Consider the following 15,848-nt stretch of genomic DNA (forward strand, 5'->3'; position numbering starts at 1 on the left):
TGCCTGTCCTGTCTGATTCCAGCGGCCTCAGGCAGCCGTGGGTCTGGCCAGCAGTGTGAGGGACGGACTCAGCCCTGTCTGGAGGTCCGGGCGTGCAGCCGGAGGCTGAGCTGAGTGCCCGCTGCTCTCTGAGGGGAGCCCTTTGCCTGGCCGCACTGAGCCTCTCCCTTTCTCCCCAGGGCGTGTACCCGCCGCGGGCAGCAGCAAGGATGCCCTATCAGCAGCCTGTGCACCCCCCGATGGGGTGCTACTCCCGACAGGTGAGTAGACGACCTCCCCTCCTCTGTCCCAGCTCCGTGAAGGCCTTTGGGAGCATCAGAGGGAGCATCTGCTCCCTGGTCTTTGTCCAGCTGATCACCGCCCCCCCCATACTTTCTGGTCTACCATTGGCTCCAGAGTGCAGACACGCATCCCAGTCCACTCAAAGAAAACACAAACCACTGTCCCTACGTGTTAAGAGCTGGCACTTAACAGAGCCCTTCCTATGTGCCAGGTCCTTGGCTACAGGCTTTGACTGCGCTAATTTAGTCTTTGCAACCTCCCTGGCAGGTAGGTTATAAATAGGGAAACTAAGTACAGGGAGATTAAGTAACTTGACCAGGGTTATAAAGTTAACATACAAGTGGCAGCAAATAGCCTCAGGGACATTGAATGTTTATTTTTCCCCTCTTGGGCCTAGAGGTCGGCTGAGTCGGGCTGTGGGTCAGGTTCAGGGGTGTTCCGCGTGTCTCTCATTCTGGGTCTGTGGGAAGATGCAGTAGACTTCCCTTCTTCCCACGGTGGGTGGCAGGGGCACCAGAGGGCAAACGGAAATACACAAAGCCTCTGACAGCCTCAGCTCAGAACTGGTCCGCCATGAGCAACTTCTACCCACCTCCCGTTGACCAAAGCAAATCACACGGCTTTGCGCAGCATCAGTGGGGCTGGGGGGTCATAGTCTTCCCATCTAGGGTTGCCAGTGAAATACAGGACGCCCAGTTAAATTTGAATTTCAGATAAACAAGGAAAACATTTTTTGGTATAAGTATGGCCCAAATACCACATGGGATATTCTTGCACTAAAAAACTTAGATTTCGAAATTTGAATTGAACCGGGTGTCCTGTGTTTTTATTTGCTAAATCTGGCAACACTATTTCCATGGTGGGATAAATGTCTGCGGGACAATGGCAGAAAGGCAGAATTGGGGTTTGACCTTGGGCAGTCTGGGGCTCCAATCACCATGCTTTACCAGATCTTGTACACAGACACACAAAACTACAGTATCAAAATACAGAAATACACACACACACACACACACTCACACACACAGGCAAACAAACACAGATACAGTTATACATGTGCCACCAAGCTGCAGGAGATGCAGAAACAGTTGACAGACACTGAGTCTTGGAGCGAGGATGGGGTGTGAGGAAAGGAACTTAGAATGGGGGCATAGAGGGCACCAAAGACCAATGTGCCACACCACCAGACTGGCCTTGCACCCTCCACAGGCAGACAGGCACCCCACGCTCCGGCTCACGACCCCGCTGCCAGTCCTGTCTCCCCAGGGAGCCCCGCCCTTTCCCTGCAAACTACTGCATCTCTGACCTGAAAGATGTTAGAACGTTCCAGAGGGTAGGAAAGGGCCGTGGGTATGGGCTACTTTGTCACCCAGGCAAGGGCTGCTTTTTCAGTAGCAGGGGCTCTTTGCATCCTGAGCTGGAGTCGGGATGAGCGACGGTCCGGGTCGCGAGGCCTCAGCCACATCACCTCCACCCCCTGAAGTGACAGCATCTGCCGGCTCCAAAGAGGATCTTTTTAGATAATTACATGCATATGCATGTGTGTGTGTGCATATATTTGAATAAAGTAATATGAAAACATGGTAAAAAATTTAAAAGCTTAGAGGCAATCGCTGTTTACTGGTTTCTTACATATCCTTCCAGTAATATCTATTTATATGAACATTTTTATACAAATGGGGCATTCTGGGCACACTCTCCTATTGCTTTTGTCAGTGAAGAGTATATTTGGAGATGGTTCCGGAGCAGGATACAAAGCTGTATTTTATGGTTTTTATCAGTTATATGGAACCAGGGCACATTTGTGAACAAGGCTGTATGAGTTCTAGGACCTGCCTCTTCCATTTCAGTTCCTTCCCACGGTGAAGATCAGGGGTATTTTCTGCCACGCTGACCCGCAGGGGTCTGTCCTGGAAAGGTGCCTTCCCAGGCCCTCTCTGTGGGCTCTTGGCATGCTCTGACCTTTAGCTCATCGTCCTGGGGTTTGGTGCCCACGTCTGGCATCACCAGGCCCTCCATCTCTGCTGGGGGAAGCACTGAAGGCCCAGGAGGGAGGGCTCAGGCTTCCAGAGGGGGCACGGCAGAGAGATGCTGGTCCAGGAGACAGGCTCTGGCTCACTCTGCTGGGGTTCTGAGCATAACCCGGGCACTGCAGACATTAGCAAGTCGCCTGACTTCTCTGAACTTCAGATTCCTCATCTCCAAAATGGGTCTAATAACGATCCCACTTCACAGGGCTTTATGGAGTTTTAATGAGAGAATCCACGGGAAAGGCCTGGTGGTGCACCCCGTGCACTCAGTCAGTCCTAGTCCATGTGGGCTTTTTATTAGATAAAGGCATGCAGGTGAGGAAGGGCTGGCAGGGGGCCGACTCCTGAGCACTTGGACTCTAGACTCCTGCTATCAAGTGGAAATCCAGAAGCTCCCCCGGGTTGGACTGAAATGCCCCTCAGCACGCCAGAGGGGAGATGTCAGCTCGCTATGAGAAAGGGCTTTCCGATAGTCGATAGTCGGAGCTGTCAGCAGTGGGATGCGGGGCGAGCGCCCCCCCAGTTTTAGCTGTTCAGCAGACACTCAGTGGTCTCTTCTTTCCTCCCTCCCTCCTTCCCTCCTCCCCTCTTCCCTCCCCTCTTTCTCTCTCTCCTGCATTTGTTCATTCAGTGTATTTCCATAGAGCAGCCGCTGTGTGCCAGGCTCTGTCTCAGGTCTGGGGAGAGATCAGCAAACTAGACAGATGAGGTCCCTGCCTTGGCAGGGGCAAGACAGAGGGAGCCCCAGTACGTGGTGGGAGTTTGTTCCTGGTGGGCTCAGAAACCCCACTGAATTCCTGCATTTCCCTAGATTTTGAGCTTTTGCCCCATTTTTTTGCCCTTCCTCCTAGACTCACACTGTCCACTATGGAAGTCATATGTGGTTATGTAAATTTAAATTAATTACAATTAAGTAAAATTCAAAATTCAGTTCCTCATTCACACTATCCACATTGCAAGTGCTCATTAGCCACGTGAGGCTGGTGGCTGCCACATCGAGCTGTGCAGATATAGGACATCACTGCCGTCGCAGGAATTTCCACTGGGAAGGGCTGTCTTGGACTTGGAATCGTTGAGATCCTGATATAAAAGCCGGAGCCATGTTGATCACAACAGCTTTTTTGTGGCTATAAAATCCTTGAGAATGAACAAGAGGCTTGGGGATGGTTATTGACAGAGGGGAAGCCGGGGAGACAGGGAAGAGAATGAAAACAATATTTATTTGCTATTTATTATGTGCCTGTGTCTTTACTTATAACGACTGACTCCCTCTCCACACAATGTATATAGTGTTTGCCCATTTTACAGATGAGGAAACTGAGGATCAGTTGCCAGGTTCACTACAGAAGCTGAGCTCTGTGCTTTTTCTGTTCCAACATGTTGCCTTTATGTACATCACAGTGACTGAGGGGCACAGGTGGCAGCTGGGGTCAAGTTCAGAGCTAAGGAATGGTGACCTTGCCCCGTCTGCTCTCTGACCTGCAGGTGACGCCATACAACCCACAGCAGATTGGACAGCAGATTTTCCGCTCTTCCTACACCCCCCTGCTGAGCTACATCCCCTTTGTCCAGCCCAACTATCCGTACCCTCAGAGGACACCCCCGAAGATGTCTGCCAATCCCCGAGACCCTTCCCCTATGGCAGGGGACGGGCCACAGTACCTCTTCCCGCCGGCCTATGGGTGAGTTCCCAGCCCACTGGAAGTCTGACAGTATCCAGAAAGCTGCTAGAGGGGGAGGCAAGGAAGGTGGGCTCCTTGTGCTTTCTTGGGACATGTGTCCTGTGGTTGTGGGGAGGGATGGGCCCTATACCTGCGGCCAGTGGTTGTGTGGGTCCTGGAGGGACCTGGTGGGGAGGTGAGCAGGGTTTGGGGCCCCTTTTGTCGGTCAATTGTGGGGCTACATCCTTCCAGTCCGGTTGCAGAAATGAAACTGCACAGTAAGTAGCAGGACACCCCACTCCACTGGGGCAGGTGGTAGAGCACGACGCACTTGCTTTAGCCGTGAGCTTGGTGTGTAGCAGGACAAGGCCAGGAAATCTTAGAACTCTCCCCCCAGCTCCCCCAGCTCCTTGCCAGGCTAATCCTCCGAACATCCCATTGACTTGGGGACAGGCCCTGCTGAAGGGCCTTCCACTGCTCACCAGGGCTGCTCACGCCTTCCCACCGAGCACCCCAACCTGCGGAGGTGAGGGCCTCTATGTCCTGGGTGGTCTGAGGGCTTAGCAGCAAACAGCCAACACAAACTCCACATTTGAGCTGAAAATTGCACTCAAATTTTGCGCGCTGTTGAGTGTTAAATTCCTGTTTGTTTTAACAACAATAAATAGCTACTCATTCCCACCCGCCAAACCTTCGGCCAGTGTTGGTGCTCCAAGCGGCAGGCGTCGCCTTGTCATCCCTGTGACTCCCAATCTCCCAGGCACACCCTGGGGACTGGCGGCCCCAATTTGAGAAACTCAGTTTATAGGATTAGGGCCAAACTCCTCAACCTGACATCGATTCCCATCCACCCACCTCCCCGTCACAGAGCCTTCACTGCAGTGCCAGCCACGGGTCCCTACACTCCCGTCCTTTCAATCAGTATTTTCCCCAAATATCTTGTTAAAAGGGATAAATGCTAGAGAGTGGCTTCCGTAGTCAGATCCATTTGGGAAAAGCTGTGAAAACAAAGATAAACAGATTTCTTAACTGTTGGAATTCTCCGATCATTTAATTTCCTAGGGTGTGTGGAGAATGTTCATGAAGGTGGTCGATAGCGTTGTTTGAACGTAAAATCCACACCCTTTTTATCTCTTTCTTTTTTTCTCTCCTGCCACCCTGCCTCCCTCCCTTTCTTCCTTTTTCTCGTGGAGCGTATCAGGGTGTCATGGTGTGTTCCACCCAGCACAGGCTGGGGAGAGCTGCACTCATTCACCTGGTGCCCTTGAATTTAGCCTGCGGGGAGACGGGGTGAGCAGGACACACTTCCTCCCTTCAGAGAGCTGAGAGTAGACGACATGTGGGCACAGCAATGTTAGCACCCTGGCAAAGCAAAGACTACTCGAGTGGCCCTGGGGACAGAGGGAGAGTCCCGGCAGGGGGAGGCTCCAGCCGGTAGCCCTGGGAGGAGGCGTTCCAGGCACTAGGAGCAAGGCCCCCAGACGGGAGATGCACAGCAGGCTGGAGGCTGGGAAGTGAAGGCATCTGGCTGAAGTGTTATTAAATAGATTTGTCCCTGAAAAAGGTGGAAAATAGGATTGGAAAAGGGAGGTGGGGATTGGATTATGAAAGGCTTTGAGCTGCTAGGCCTGGGAGTCCAATGCAGATTTGCAAATATCAGGGTGAATTGATGGGCTGGAGGGGAGAGAAACAGGAGGTGAGAGAGGGTGCAGTCTGGAGGTGATGGACCCTGGAGATGAGACCAGGGATCCACCTGCAGGCCGGCACGTTTCCCGAATTCCATGCTGTGACTCTGAGCTCATGGGAAGAGACCTGTGCTACAGAAGCTAGAACTGGCTGTCCCGGGAGGGAGGGTGGTCCCAAGGTCTCATAGGTCTGCAGGAGGGGCCAGGGGGAGGGAGTGGGCTGGAGACTGAGGAAGGTGCAGTCAGAAAAGGGGAGACAGCCTGGGGTGAGCTGGAGGCAGTGGAGGCAGAGAGGAGAGTGCTGAGGAAAAGTGCAGTCACGGGGTGGACCGGGGAGACAGAACAGTGATGCAAGGGGGACGAACTGTTCACTCGGACAATATTGATTGAGCATGTTCGATGCACCTGGCGCTGCTGCAGGCACTGGCGATGCTGGAGTGAATACAAGTTGTTCCTTCTCTCAAGGAGCTTTCATTCTAGGGGAGAAATAGACAATAGCAGATAAGCAAGTGGACATGGCCAGGTGCTAGGGATAAGGGGAGAGAGGATTAACGGACGTCTCGTGCCAAGATCCAAATGGAATGAGAGGATGAGCCATGCGTGTATGAGAGGGTCAGCACTCCCGGCAGAGAGAATGGAAAGCGCAGCAGCTCTGAGATGGGAGCACGTGGCTGGAGCACAATGAGCGGGAAAGAGTGGGTGGAATTGCAATCCGAGAGGTGGCCAGGGTCAGACGGCCCCCGCCCGGCGGGCATGGTAAGGAGCAATGGAAGCCTTTTAAACCGGTGAGGACAAGTTCTAGTTTTCTGTGTCAAACAGACCACGTTGGCCAGTGTCGTAAGAGCTGATGGCAGGAGCTACAGTTGACTGAGCAAGGGGTGCTGGTGGCACAGACGAGGGCAGTGACCATGGGGATGTGGGCAAAAAGATCTGGGATGTTAGTTTCTTTGGGAGAATTGACGGGACTTGAAGGTGGCTGGATGTGGAATGAGGAAAGGAAGAGTCAAGCACGATTCCTTGGTTTTTGACCTGAGCAACTGGAGGAGTGGCAGTGCCAAAATACCAAGGTCAAGGTGATCTGTTTATCCCGAGTTCAGTCTTGGACACGTGAAATTCGAGATGCTTGTTAAGCGGATGAGTGGAGCCGCTGACAGGCAGGTGGATGCAGCAGTCTGGAGCCCAGGGGAAATGTTGGGGCTGGTTTTCAATGTGGGAGCCATTAGCATAGGATGATACTTGAAAGTGTGGGACGGGGTGGGAGGAAATGCCCATGGACGGCATGTATGGAGGAGAGAAGACGCCCAAGGGCTGCGTCTTGCTTGGGGCACCAGCATGTAGTGAGGCTGGGAAGACCTGGAGTAACCAAGCAGGGCTCTAAGAAGGAGCCTCTCTCGAGGTGGGAGGGAAAATGTGGGAGTGTGGAGTGCAGGGAGCCAGGTGAAGACAGCGCCTCCCGGAGGCGAGAGGGAGGGATCACAGAGTGATGGAAAGAGGACCAGGGCTCAGGCTTGGCAGGGTGGCGCACAGAGAGCACTGAGCCAGGCAGCGGTGGCGTTGGCAGCTTACCCAGGTGCTGGATGCAGCCAGATGGAGCTGGGGCTGCGCTGGCCAGGGGAGGGGACGTGGGCCTCAGCGGAGTTTAGTCTGGGAAACAAGAAGGGTCAGTAGACAAGGAGACAAAACTATGTGACGGGGGAGAGGAAGAAGGAGCGAGTGGCTTCCAAGTCCTCAGGGAAGGAGGAGGAGAGCCCTCCCTGCCCTCTGCCAAGTCGGGATAACCATATGATTTATTTTCCAAGCAATAATAAATTTGAGAGTTAAAAGGAGCACAAAACATAATTACACTGGAAGCACCAGCATAGAAGCTGGCCCAGGCAAACCAGGATATGTTCACCATTCCCAAGAGGCAGCTCAAGCTCCTCCCCCTCCAGGAAGCCTTCCTTGATAACTCCAGCCCACGTGGATCACACCTTTCCTGGCCCTCTAGTGTATGTCCTGTCCAGGCCATGCCCTTGGCAGTTGATCCAATCAGAAGTTCTCAGCCTGGAGGAGCTAAATGCATATGTAGCAATCAGATGTGAGGTGTGTCATGAGTAATTTGTTCCTGATAATTGTTAAATACTGAAGTATGAGTTATGGCCTTTATTTTATAAATCAGAGTGGAACCCAGGGTATCTCTATGATAACATCACTTTCAATCATTTATCTTTCAATATGATTTTTGAAAGAGAGTAAAAGAGGTCAGGTTACCGCTGGCATTAGTTGCTTATTAAGCACCTACCTCATGCCAGGTCCTGGGCTGGGAGCTGGGGGTAAAATGATGACTAGTGCGTGTAATGTCCGTGCTCTCGTGGACCTTGTTTTAGTGAGAAAGGAATGAAACATACCCCAAAGCCTAGCTTGTCCACAGTGGCTCACAGTGAGCAACAGATACTGTCACCAGCTGAGGCTTTACAAATCAGTGCAGCGGTCTGTCCCACTGCTTCTCCCCTCCCCTGCCCCCCTCTTTTTGTTTCATCCATTCATGGGAAAGTGCTGGGAACATGAATCTCTTCTGTAATATGCATCTGCCCGGCTGCAAAGCGATTGAGAATCCCGGGATTAGACTAAAGCTAGCCATTTGCTCCGCTGCAATTATGCGGAGCGCGGCTCCCATTCATTCACACTGTCCTAGCAGATGGGTGAAGGAATTGCAATAGGATTCCAGAAGTGTGGGTAAAGGATTCCATCTGGAGAGGTCAGGGAAGGCTTCACAGAGGAGATGGCTTCTGAACTCTCTTTTCCAGTGTGAACAGGAGCGTGTGCCAGGGAGGAAAAGGAGAGGTGGGTGTCTTTCCGCTCTTAGAGGGTGAGGCTCACCTTTTCTCAGCTCTTCCTTCCCTGAGAGTCTAGCAAAGCCCCAGGCACTCAGTGATGTGTCAGGGCTTCCCAGACGGTGTCGAAGGCCTGATTTAGCTTGGCTCTGGTAAGGGGAGGATGAGCCCTGGGGTTGATCGGACCCTAAGATCGAATGCTGGGACCTGCCCCTGGGTTCTCTGATGTTGTGTGGACTTTCCCAAGGAAGACGCGTGGTCCTCTAAGGCAGGCAGAGTGGTCACGGGCATACAGGTGAGATGCTCAGACATGAGAGGTTCCCTCCCTGAGGTCCTGGGCATGGCGAAAGTCTCCATAAAAATAATCTTCACAGGCTCCCAGGGGCTTTCTGATCTAAGTAAGTAAGTGGCAGAAGCAGCTCTTTATTGTCCTCCAATTGTATCATTTTAATATTTCATTTTCCCAGAGCCAGAGCTTTTTGATGATGCTAAAGCTTTTAGCCTCCAAGCCTGTCAAGGTCTTCGCAGTCTTTGACAGCCACAAAATTAATACCTTATTTTTTCTAATCTCTCCCATAACATCAGGAATCTCATCATGGCGTCCACCCTCCCTCTCTTGCAGGTTTGGCTCGACGTCTGGTGGGCCTGTGATGAACAGCCCCTATTTTTCCTCCAGTGGGAATGGCATAAATTTTTAAATCTCCTTCACTTCTCCCTCCTCCTCCCTTAGCCCTTGGGTCAAGGCTAAGGGCTCTGGAATTCTGGATTCTGCAGCTGCTTGGTATGAAGTTTGGAAAGCCAAGGTTCTGACCAGGCAGACAGAAAACAGCAAGACCAGATCCATCAACCGACCAGCGCTCACACGCACAGCACAGACCACCTCCCTTGTATCCATGCTCGCTTTGCTCATCCACGTATGCACCTATATTTAGCTACACGAGTGATTTTTGTTTTTTGTTGTTGTTGGTAAAATAGAAGTAAGACACTTAAATGTAGAAAGTTTGTATTTTGTGATAAAAGTATGAGCTGCTTGAAATGGAGTGTGCCTGTTTATTTTTGCTATGTTCTGTGTAATCTTTGCTGCTCACGTCCCCCACAGGACGCAGCGTTTACTTAGGACATGGAAAGAGAACCACGGCTGGAGTCCTCGGAGTGCTGCTGTCTAAACACGGGTCCCCAGGGCTCGTCAGCGCGAGGGCTTATCTCTTCTCTCCTGTGATCCCCTCGCTTCTCAATATCCCACTTTATGCATCTCAGGAATGGACTCCTTAAGAGGAATGCACCCTCTTTTGTCCTGTCCCAGGTGGAGGTTTTACAGAAAAAGTCCCTTTTAGACATGTGATGGGAAAATGTGGCTTGGAAAACAAATTCAAAACTAATACTACATGTGACAGACAATATCTAATGATTGTACTTCAGCCAGAAGTCAATCTCAAAACTGCCCCTAATGGTGGTGTCCTTGGATCTCTCTTGTTCAACTTTTATCAATGACTTGAATAAGGGCATTGAGCACATCCTAATCTGATTTATGGAGAACACAAATCTGGGAAGAGGAGATGGCCTGAACTGGTGACAGCACATGTTCTGGTCCCATGGCAGGCATCACTAATCAACTGTGGTATTCTGTTCCCCTGAGCCTGGGCAAAGCCACAGAATCATTCTCCCTTGGGTGCTGCAGGCAGCCAGCACTGACCAGAGTGGTCTGTGAATGAAACCCATGCGCCATCCTTTGGCAAATTCTAACAAAACGAAAGCAAATAGGGATTAATGTAAGGGCATATTCTTCGATCTAAAAAGTGAACCATGTACATGCAGAATGGATTAACGTTGTCAGTTCTAACCTGCTCTATTACCAACCCTGCTGGTCACCTGTAAGCCGAACCCCACCCTGGCTGAGGCCAGTGGGAGCCAGTCTGGAGAACATCAGGCCCTAATCCTGACAGCAATGAGGGGCTGGAGGTCAGGAAATCACTAATGTCTCGGGATGGGCTTAAGCCCAGTGCCCACAAGAGCATTTCTCTTGCCCTCACAGTGTGACACCATTGGCCTCACTGGCCTTTCTTTCTGGGTCCCTGGAAACAAATTTCTCCCCCAAATTCCCTTAGGATTTCTGTCTTCTCCCTTTCTCTGTGGTCTGAGTCTGGGATTCTCCATGAGTTCTTCAGCCCCTTTCCCCAGTGCTCACCCTACTTCCAGTATTTCTTGTTTCTTCTTGGTTGATAGTCTGCCCTGAAGGGCTTCCTCAGTTGTACTTCCAGGTGTTTATCCAGGATGAACTATACTTGGTACGCTGCCTCCCTTGATCGCAGTCTGTTGGGAGGCAGAGGAGTGAGAGAAAGAGCGCAGGTGTTTGCCTTTGGCCAGATCTGGTTTTATAGCCTCTTCCAACTTTGACCCTGGGCAGAGAACCTAACCTCTCTGAACATGAGTTTTATTAATGGAAAGAATTGTAATGATTAAAAGCTAATATAGACTTATATAGACTTACTGTCTACTTAACATAGATTTGTGGTTTTAAGATGATGGAGTAAAGATGTTTCTGCCACTCTTCTCTTGACACTTATCCCCAAATAACAAGGAGAACAAGAAAGTCTGTATGAACTTCACCCTCAATGCAAATAGGAGAAGTTGGCAATCTCATCCCACATACAAAGGCAGAATAGGGGTGGAGGAACGGTACCTGTTTTAGCAGAACAGGGGAAGACCGTGTTGAAATGTCTGCCAAAGAAGATAGTAACAGGAAGCAAGCCATTTTCGCTGCAGAGCCCTGAAGACCTTGAGAACTGGAGATCCAGATGCTGCACACCGTGGGAGGTGGGGCTGGTGAGAAATGAAAGCAAGGGATTGACATGAGAAGTAGCTCCTAACGCAGCCCCACACAGCCAAGGGTCATGGACGGTTCTATAGAAGACAGGAGGCATTTTCTCAGGGAAAACTTAGAGACTACGCATAAGGACTGTGAAGATGAGAGCCCAGAGGGGAAATGGGGATTAGGTGAAATACACATGCACACCCCAAAGCCAGCAGCTACGTAGGCTTTAACCAAGAGGCTCTGGGGTTTGGAAAGTCCTCCGTTGAAACTGAATTGCCCCAGGGCATTCGGAAGTGCCAGTGAAAATTACCCTACTGTTAATGCCCTTTTACAAAGAGTTTCCAATCAACTTGTTAGGACCTGACTCTTAATAGGAACGGATAATCTCCAACAAGAAATAAACAGATCGAAACTAAGGTAAAAGGGAACTGAGGAAAGAGAGACAGACCATAATAGTCTAAGGGAAAGAATAGTACATTTAAAAAATAATTACAATATGCCATACATTCATTTTAAAAAGTCAGGACAAGAAAGTGTTTTTGGCAATTAAAACACTGATAGCTGATATAATTTTTTCAGTGAAAGAGTTGGAAGTCAACATCAGAAAGCTCTCATGAAAAGAAGAATAAAAAAAAGACACAGAGATGGATTATAGGAGATAAAAGACAAGAAGATAAGCAGATCAGTCCAGGAGACCCAGTATCTGGCCAGCAGGAGTTCTAGGCAGCAGAGTGAAAATAAAGCGGAGGGAAAATACTAATGAAAAAAGTACAAGAAAATTTCCTGGTTTGAATGGTCCAAACCAGTGCTTAACAAAATGAACAAAGAAGAGCATATCTTTATGAAATTTCAGAGTAGCAGGGATAAAGATTCCAAAATTTTCAAAAACCTTGCTCATATACAAATGTTCAAGAACCAGAATGGCATCAGATTTTTCAACAGTAACATCGGCATCCAGAAGATCCTGGGACAAAGTTGTCAGAACTTTGAGTGGAAATGATTTTCAACCTAGAATCCTAAACTCAGACTCTTATCTGAGCAGGTAGAACGAAGGTGTTTTCAGGTATGCAGAGCCTCAAACAATTTACCCCCTTGCCCATTTCTCAGAAAGTTAAGGGAGGGCGTGCTCCACCAAGACAAGAGGGTAAACCAATGAAAGAAGCCATGGAACCCAGGAAATAGGTATTCAATGTGGGAGGGAGGCTACGGAGATTCCTCAGGTGATGAAAAGGAAGATCTTAGCCCAAGGAGCCATGAAGCAGAGCCTTGGAGAGCCACCACCAGCAGTCCAGATCGGAGTAGGAAGGTGGCAACGTCTGTAAGAGGAGGGGCGTGTCAGCGGGGGATCTGGGAGGGCATGGAGAGAAAGATAAGGATAGATTATTCTGACAACATTGACTCTATGGAGAATTGTATTGAGAGTTGTTTTATAGTGGTTGGTGGGGTGGGAAGGTTTAACTATAAATTCAAATAAAAAATGAAACAATTGTTAACTCAGTAGTGAATGATATTTACGTGGTCATAATAATAAAAAGCTCAAATATGGATTTTACCAAAAATGGTGATATAACTGTTGTGGGAGGATGGAGGTGGGGAGAAGGGTGTGAATAGAGCTCAAATCCTCCTTTATCATAGCAGGAAGTCAGAAGGTTGTATCTAAAATGGATGATTCTACAGAGAGTGGAATTCACGCAACCATCTAGAAATCTGGAGGTAAACAATGTAAAAAGCCAAGAGGGTCAAAGTGTTGCCTGCGAGAAGCAGGGTGGGTTTGTGGGGGGTAGTGATGTAGGGACTGCTGCCTTGCTTATGATCTTAGCACTGTTTGGCTTTTAAACCATGTGCATACATTACTTTAATAAAAATAAGTCTTTATTTAAAAGAGCGAGAGAGGAATTGCATGTAGAACAACGTCTAGTATGGTGCCTGGCACATGGCAGGTGTCAAAAGTGCTTGTTGAATTATACTGAGCTGCCTCCCGACACCACTGTGCTCCCCGCCCAATCCCTCGTCCCAGGATGTCTGAGTATTGGATTCTCAGAAAGTTTTAAGAATTTTCGTTCACTGTCTGGGTGACGGGTACACTTAAAAGCCCAGACTTCATCACTATAAGATATACACACGTAGTGGAAGTCAACTTGTACCCCCCAAATCTATTGGGAAAAAAATAAAAGACATTCTTAAGGAGGAAACTTAGTTAAGGGAGGGCCCGGAGCCAATGCCCAATGCCTTTTCAACACGCTGTGTCTCTAACTCTGCTCATCTGTCAGGGAATTCTAGAAACAGTTGGGGAGTCATGGGACAGGGACCCTGATTCAGGACCATGAAGCCTGATGGGATTGAAAACCCCCACTATTCTCAGTGTTCCTTCCAGCCACCCTCCCTGGCCACCCCATTCATTCAGCACACATTCACTGAGAACTTCTTCTTAGGGATGTAGCAGTGGGCAAGACAGACATAGTGCCTGTCCCCAGGAATTTTTAAGCATGGACATTAAATCATAGTTACTATGAAAGGTGATGAGGTTATCAAAGAGACACACTGGGAGCTACCAGAGCACATATACCGGGACACCCAAACCCGGTTCAGAGGGTCAGATAAGTGACATCTGCTCTGGTCACACTCCTGGTCCCTGCACCTATTAATACTTCTCATGTGATACGTTTTCAAGTCATAACCCTCCAGTCTGCTTCCTGGACATACTCTATTTGTGAATCGTAAAACTATCGATCGTCCCTGTGTGGTTTCAGCACAAAGTTGAGGAGCAGCATGTTTTTTTGGATCCTGGAAATACTTCATGAAATAATAACAGTTACTAATCATCGAGCATTTACAATGGAACAGGCACAGTGCTATATACATCACCGTTAGTATTATCCATTGTTCATAATAACCCTGTGAAGTATATATATACATACATTACATACGCAGAAACTAAGGTTCAAAGTGATTACATGTCTTACTTAAGGTCACCTGGTGAGTGACTCAAAGTCAACATTCTTACCCACTTTTCCTCCTGCCTGCCTGTTTCTAGTAACAGTCCAGAGTAAATTAACTTGGTTGGAACTTGTGTCATATGCTTAGTGGCTATTAACTTTTCAGACAACTAAGTCGTTTTCCAGTATTAAGCCACTGTCATAGGATGTGGGAGGCAGGGTTAGGGGGTGGGAGGGAAGCAGTGTGGGACCTCCCCCAGGGGAGGGAGCCGGTCACCTGAAGCTCCTCCTCCAGGACTTCAAATCCTCCTCCAAGCCTCCCTGCTTTGGGAGGATGTTCTCAGTTCTGTGCTCTTCGTTCCTTGGTGTGGAAAGGATTGCCCATTGGTACCAAATATGCATTTCCCCCTTTCTCCTTAGTAATGGAAGCCCGCTTCTAGATCAGTACATGACCATTCAGAATATGTGACTTAGCTATGGCCAAATGGGCTGTAGGCAGAAGTATTTTGTATGATTTCTGGAGGCAGAAGCTGCAGGATGAGGTTAATGGAGACAGAAAGAGCTGAGCCTCTTGGTATCTTTGATACTGTGGAGGTACCCATGCCTGGGCTTTGTTTACATGAGAGGAAAGTGAACTCCTTTTAAAAGCCACTGTTATTTTGGGTTTCATTCACATAGAGCCAATCTCAATCCTAAATGACATATTAAAAAATGGTGTAACACCATTCCTTCAAGAAGGCTTTCTTCTCCCCAGTACTAGATGTTCTTGAGATCGGATTATATCCATCCATCCATCCATTCATTCTTCCATTTATCTCTATCTTTCTATTTATTCATTCAATTACTTTACAGACATCTATTGAATACTTCCCTTGCACCAGGCCTTGGGCGAGATGCTTAGTTACACAAGTGAACAGAGCTCTCTAGCAAGAAAGAAGAAAGACTTTTCAATAAGGAAGATTTTCCTTGCCACAGCCACACTGCCCAGATGTTACCAAAAGGAGGAGAACAGTGGGGTTGGTCTCATAAATGAAACATATTTACCATTTGCTTCACTTTACAAGGAAAGAAACAGTCCTAGAGAATGCAAAGGTGGCCCAGCTATCTTTTCCAAGACTGCACCTTTCTGTCCAATGAATGCAGCCAAGCCCCCACTATCAGTCAGAGCCCAGACAGGAGACAGAAGTGACTGGCCTAATAACTGGACCACCTTCTGTTATGGACTGAATGATTGTGTCTCTCCAAAACTCTTATGTTGAAGTCCTAACCCCCACTGTGATGGTATTAATTTTTGGAGATGGGGCCTTTGGGAGGTAATTAGGGTTGGATAGGGTCATGGGGGTGGGGCCTTCACAATGGGATTAGTGTCTTTATAAGGAGAGACAGCAGAAAGCTTGTTCTTTCCCAAAGAAGAGGTCATGTGAGCGCAGAGTGAGACGGTGGCCGCCTACAAGCCATGAGAAAAGGCCTCAGAGTGAAACCTACTTTCTGGCACCTTGAATTTGCTCTTCCCAGCCTTCAGAACCATGAGAAATAAATTTCTGTTGTTTAAGCCACCCAGTTAATAGTATTTTGTTACAGCAGCCTAACCTAAGATACCCCTGCAAGAGCCTTGACATGGAAACATTT

General features: G+C 48.9%; 1 protein-coding gene across 1 annotated transcript in view; it reads left to right on the forward strand.

Annotated features, from left to right (window-relative positions):
• The window catches only part of C8H1orf94 (chromosome 8 C1orf94 homolog), a 37,673-nt gene extending 28,504 nt beyond the window's left edge, over positions 1-9,169 (forward strand). The window contains exons 5-7 of the mRNA XM_069477650.1: positions 180-260; positions 3,798-3,994; positions 9,094-9,169. Coding sequence (XP_069333751.1) covers positions 180-260; positions 3,798-3,994; positions 9,094-9,169 — 354 coding nt within the window. The remainder of the gene's footprint in view (positions 1-179; positions 261-3,797; positions 3,995-9,093) is intronic.
• The last annotated feature ends 6,679 nt before the right edge of the window (positions 9,170-15,848 follow it).

This window comes from Eulemur rufifrons, chromosome 8, assembly GCF_041146395.1.
Source record: "Eulemur rufifrons isolate Redbay chromosome 8, OSU_ERuf_1, whole genome shotgun sequence".
Classification (NCBI taxonomy): domain Eukaryota; kingdom Metazoa; phylum Chordata; class Mammalia; order Primates; family Lemuridae; genus Eulemur; species Eulemur rufifrons.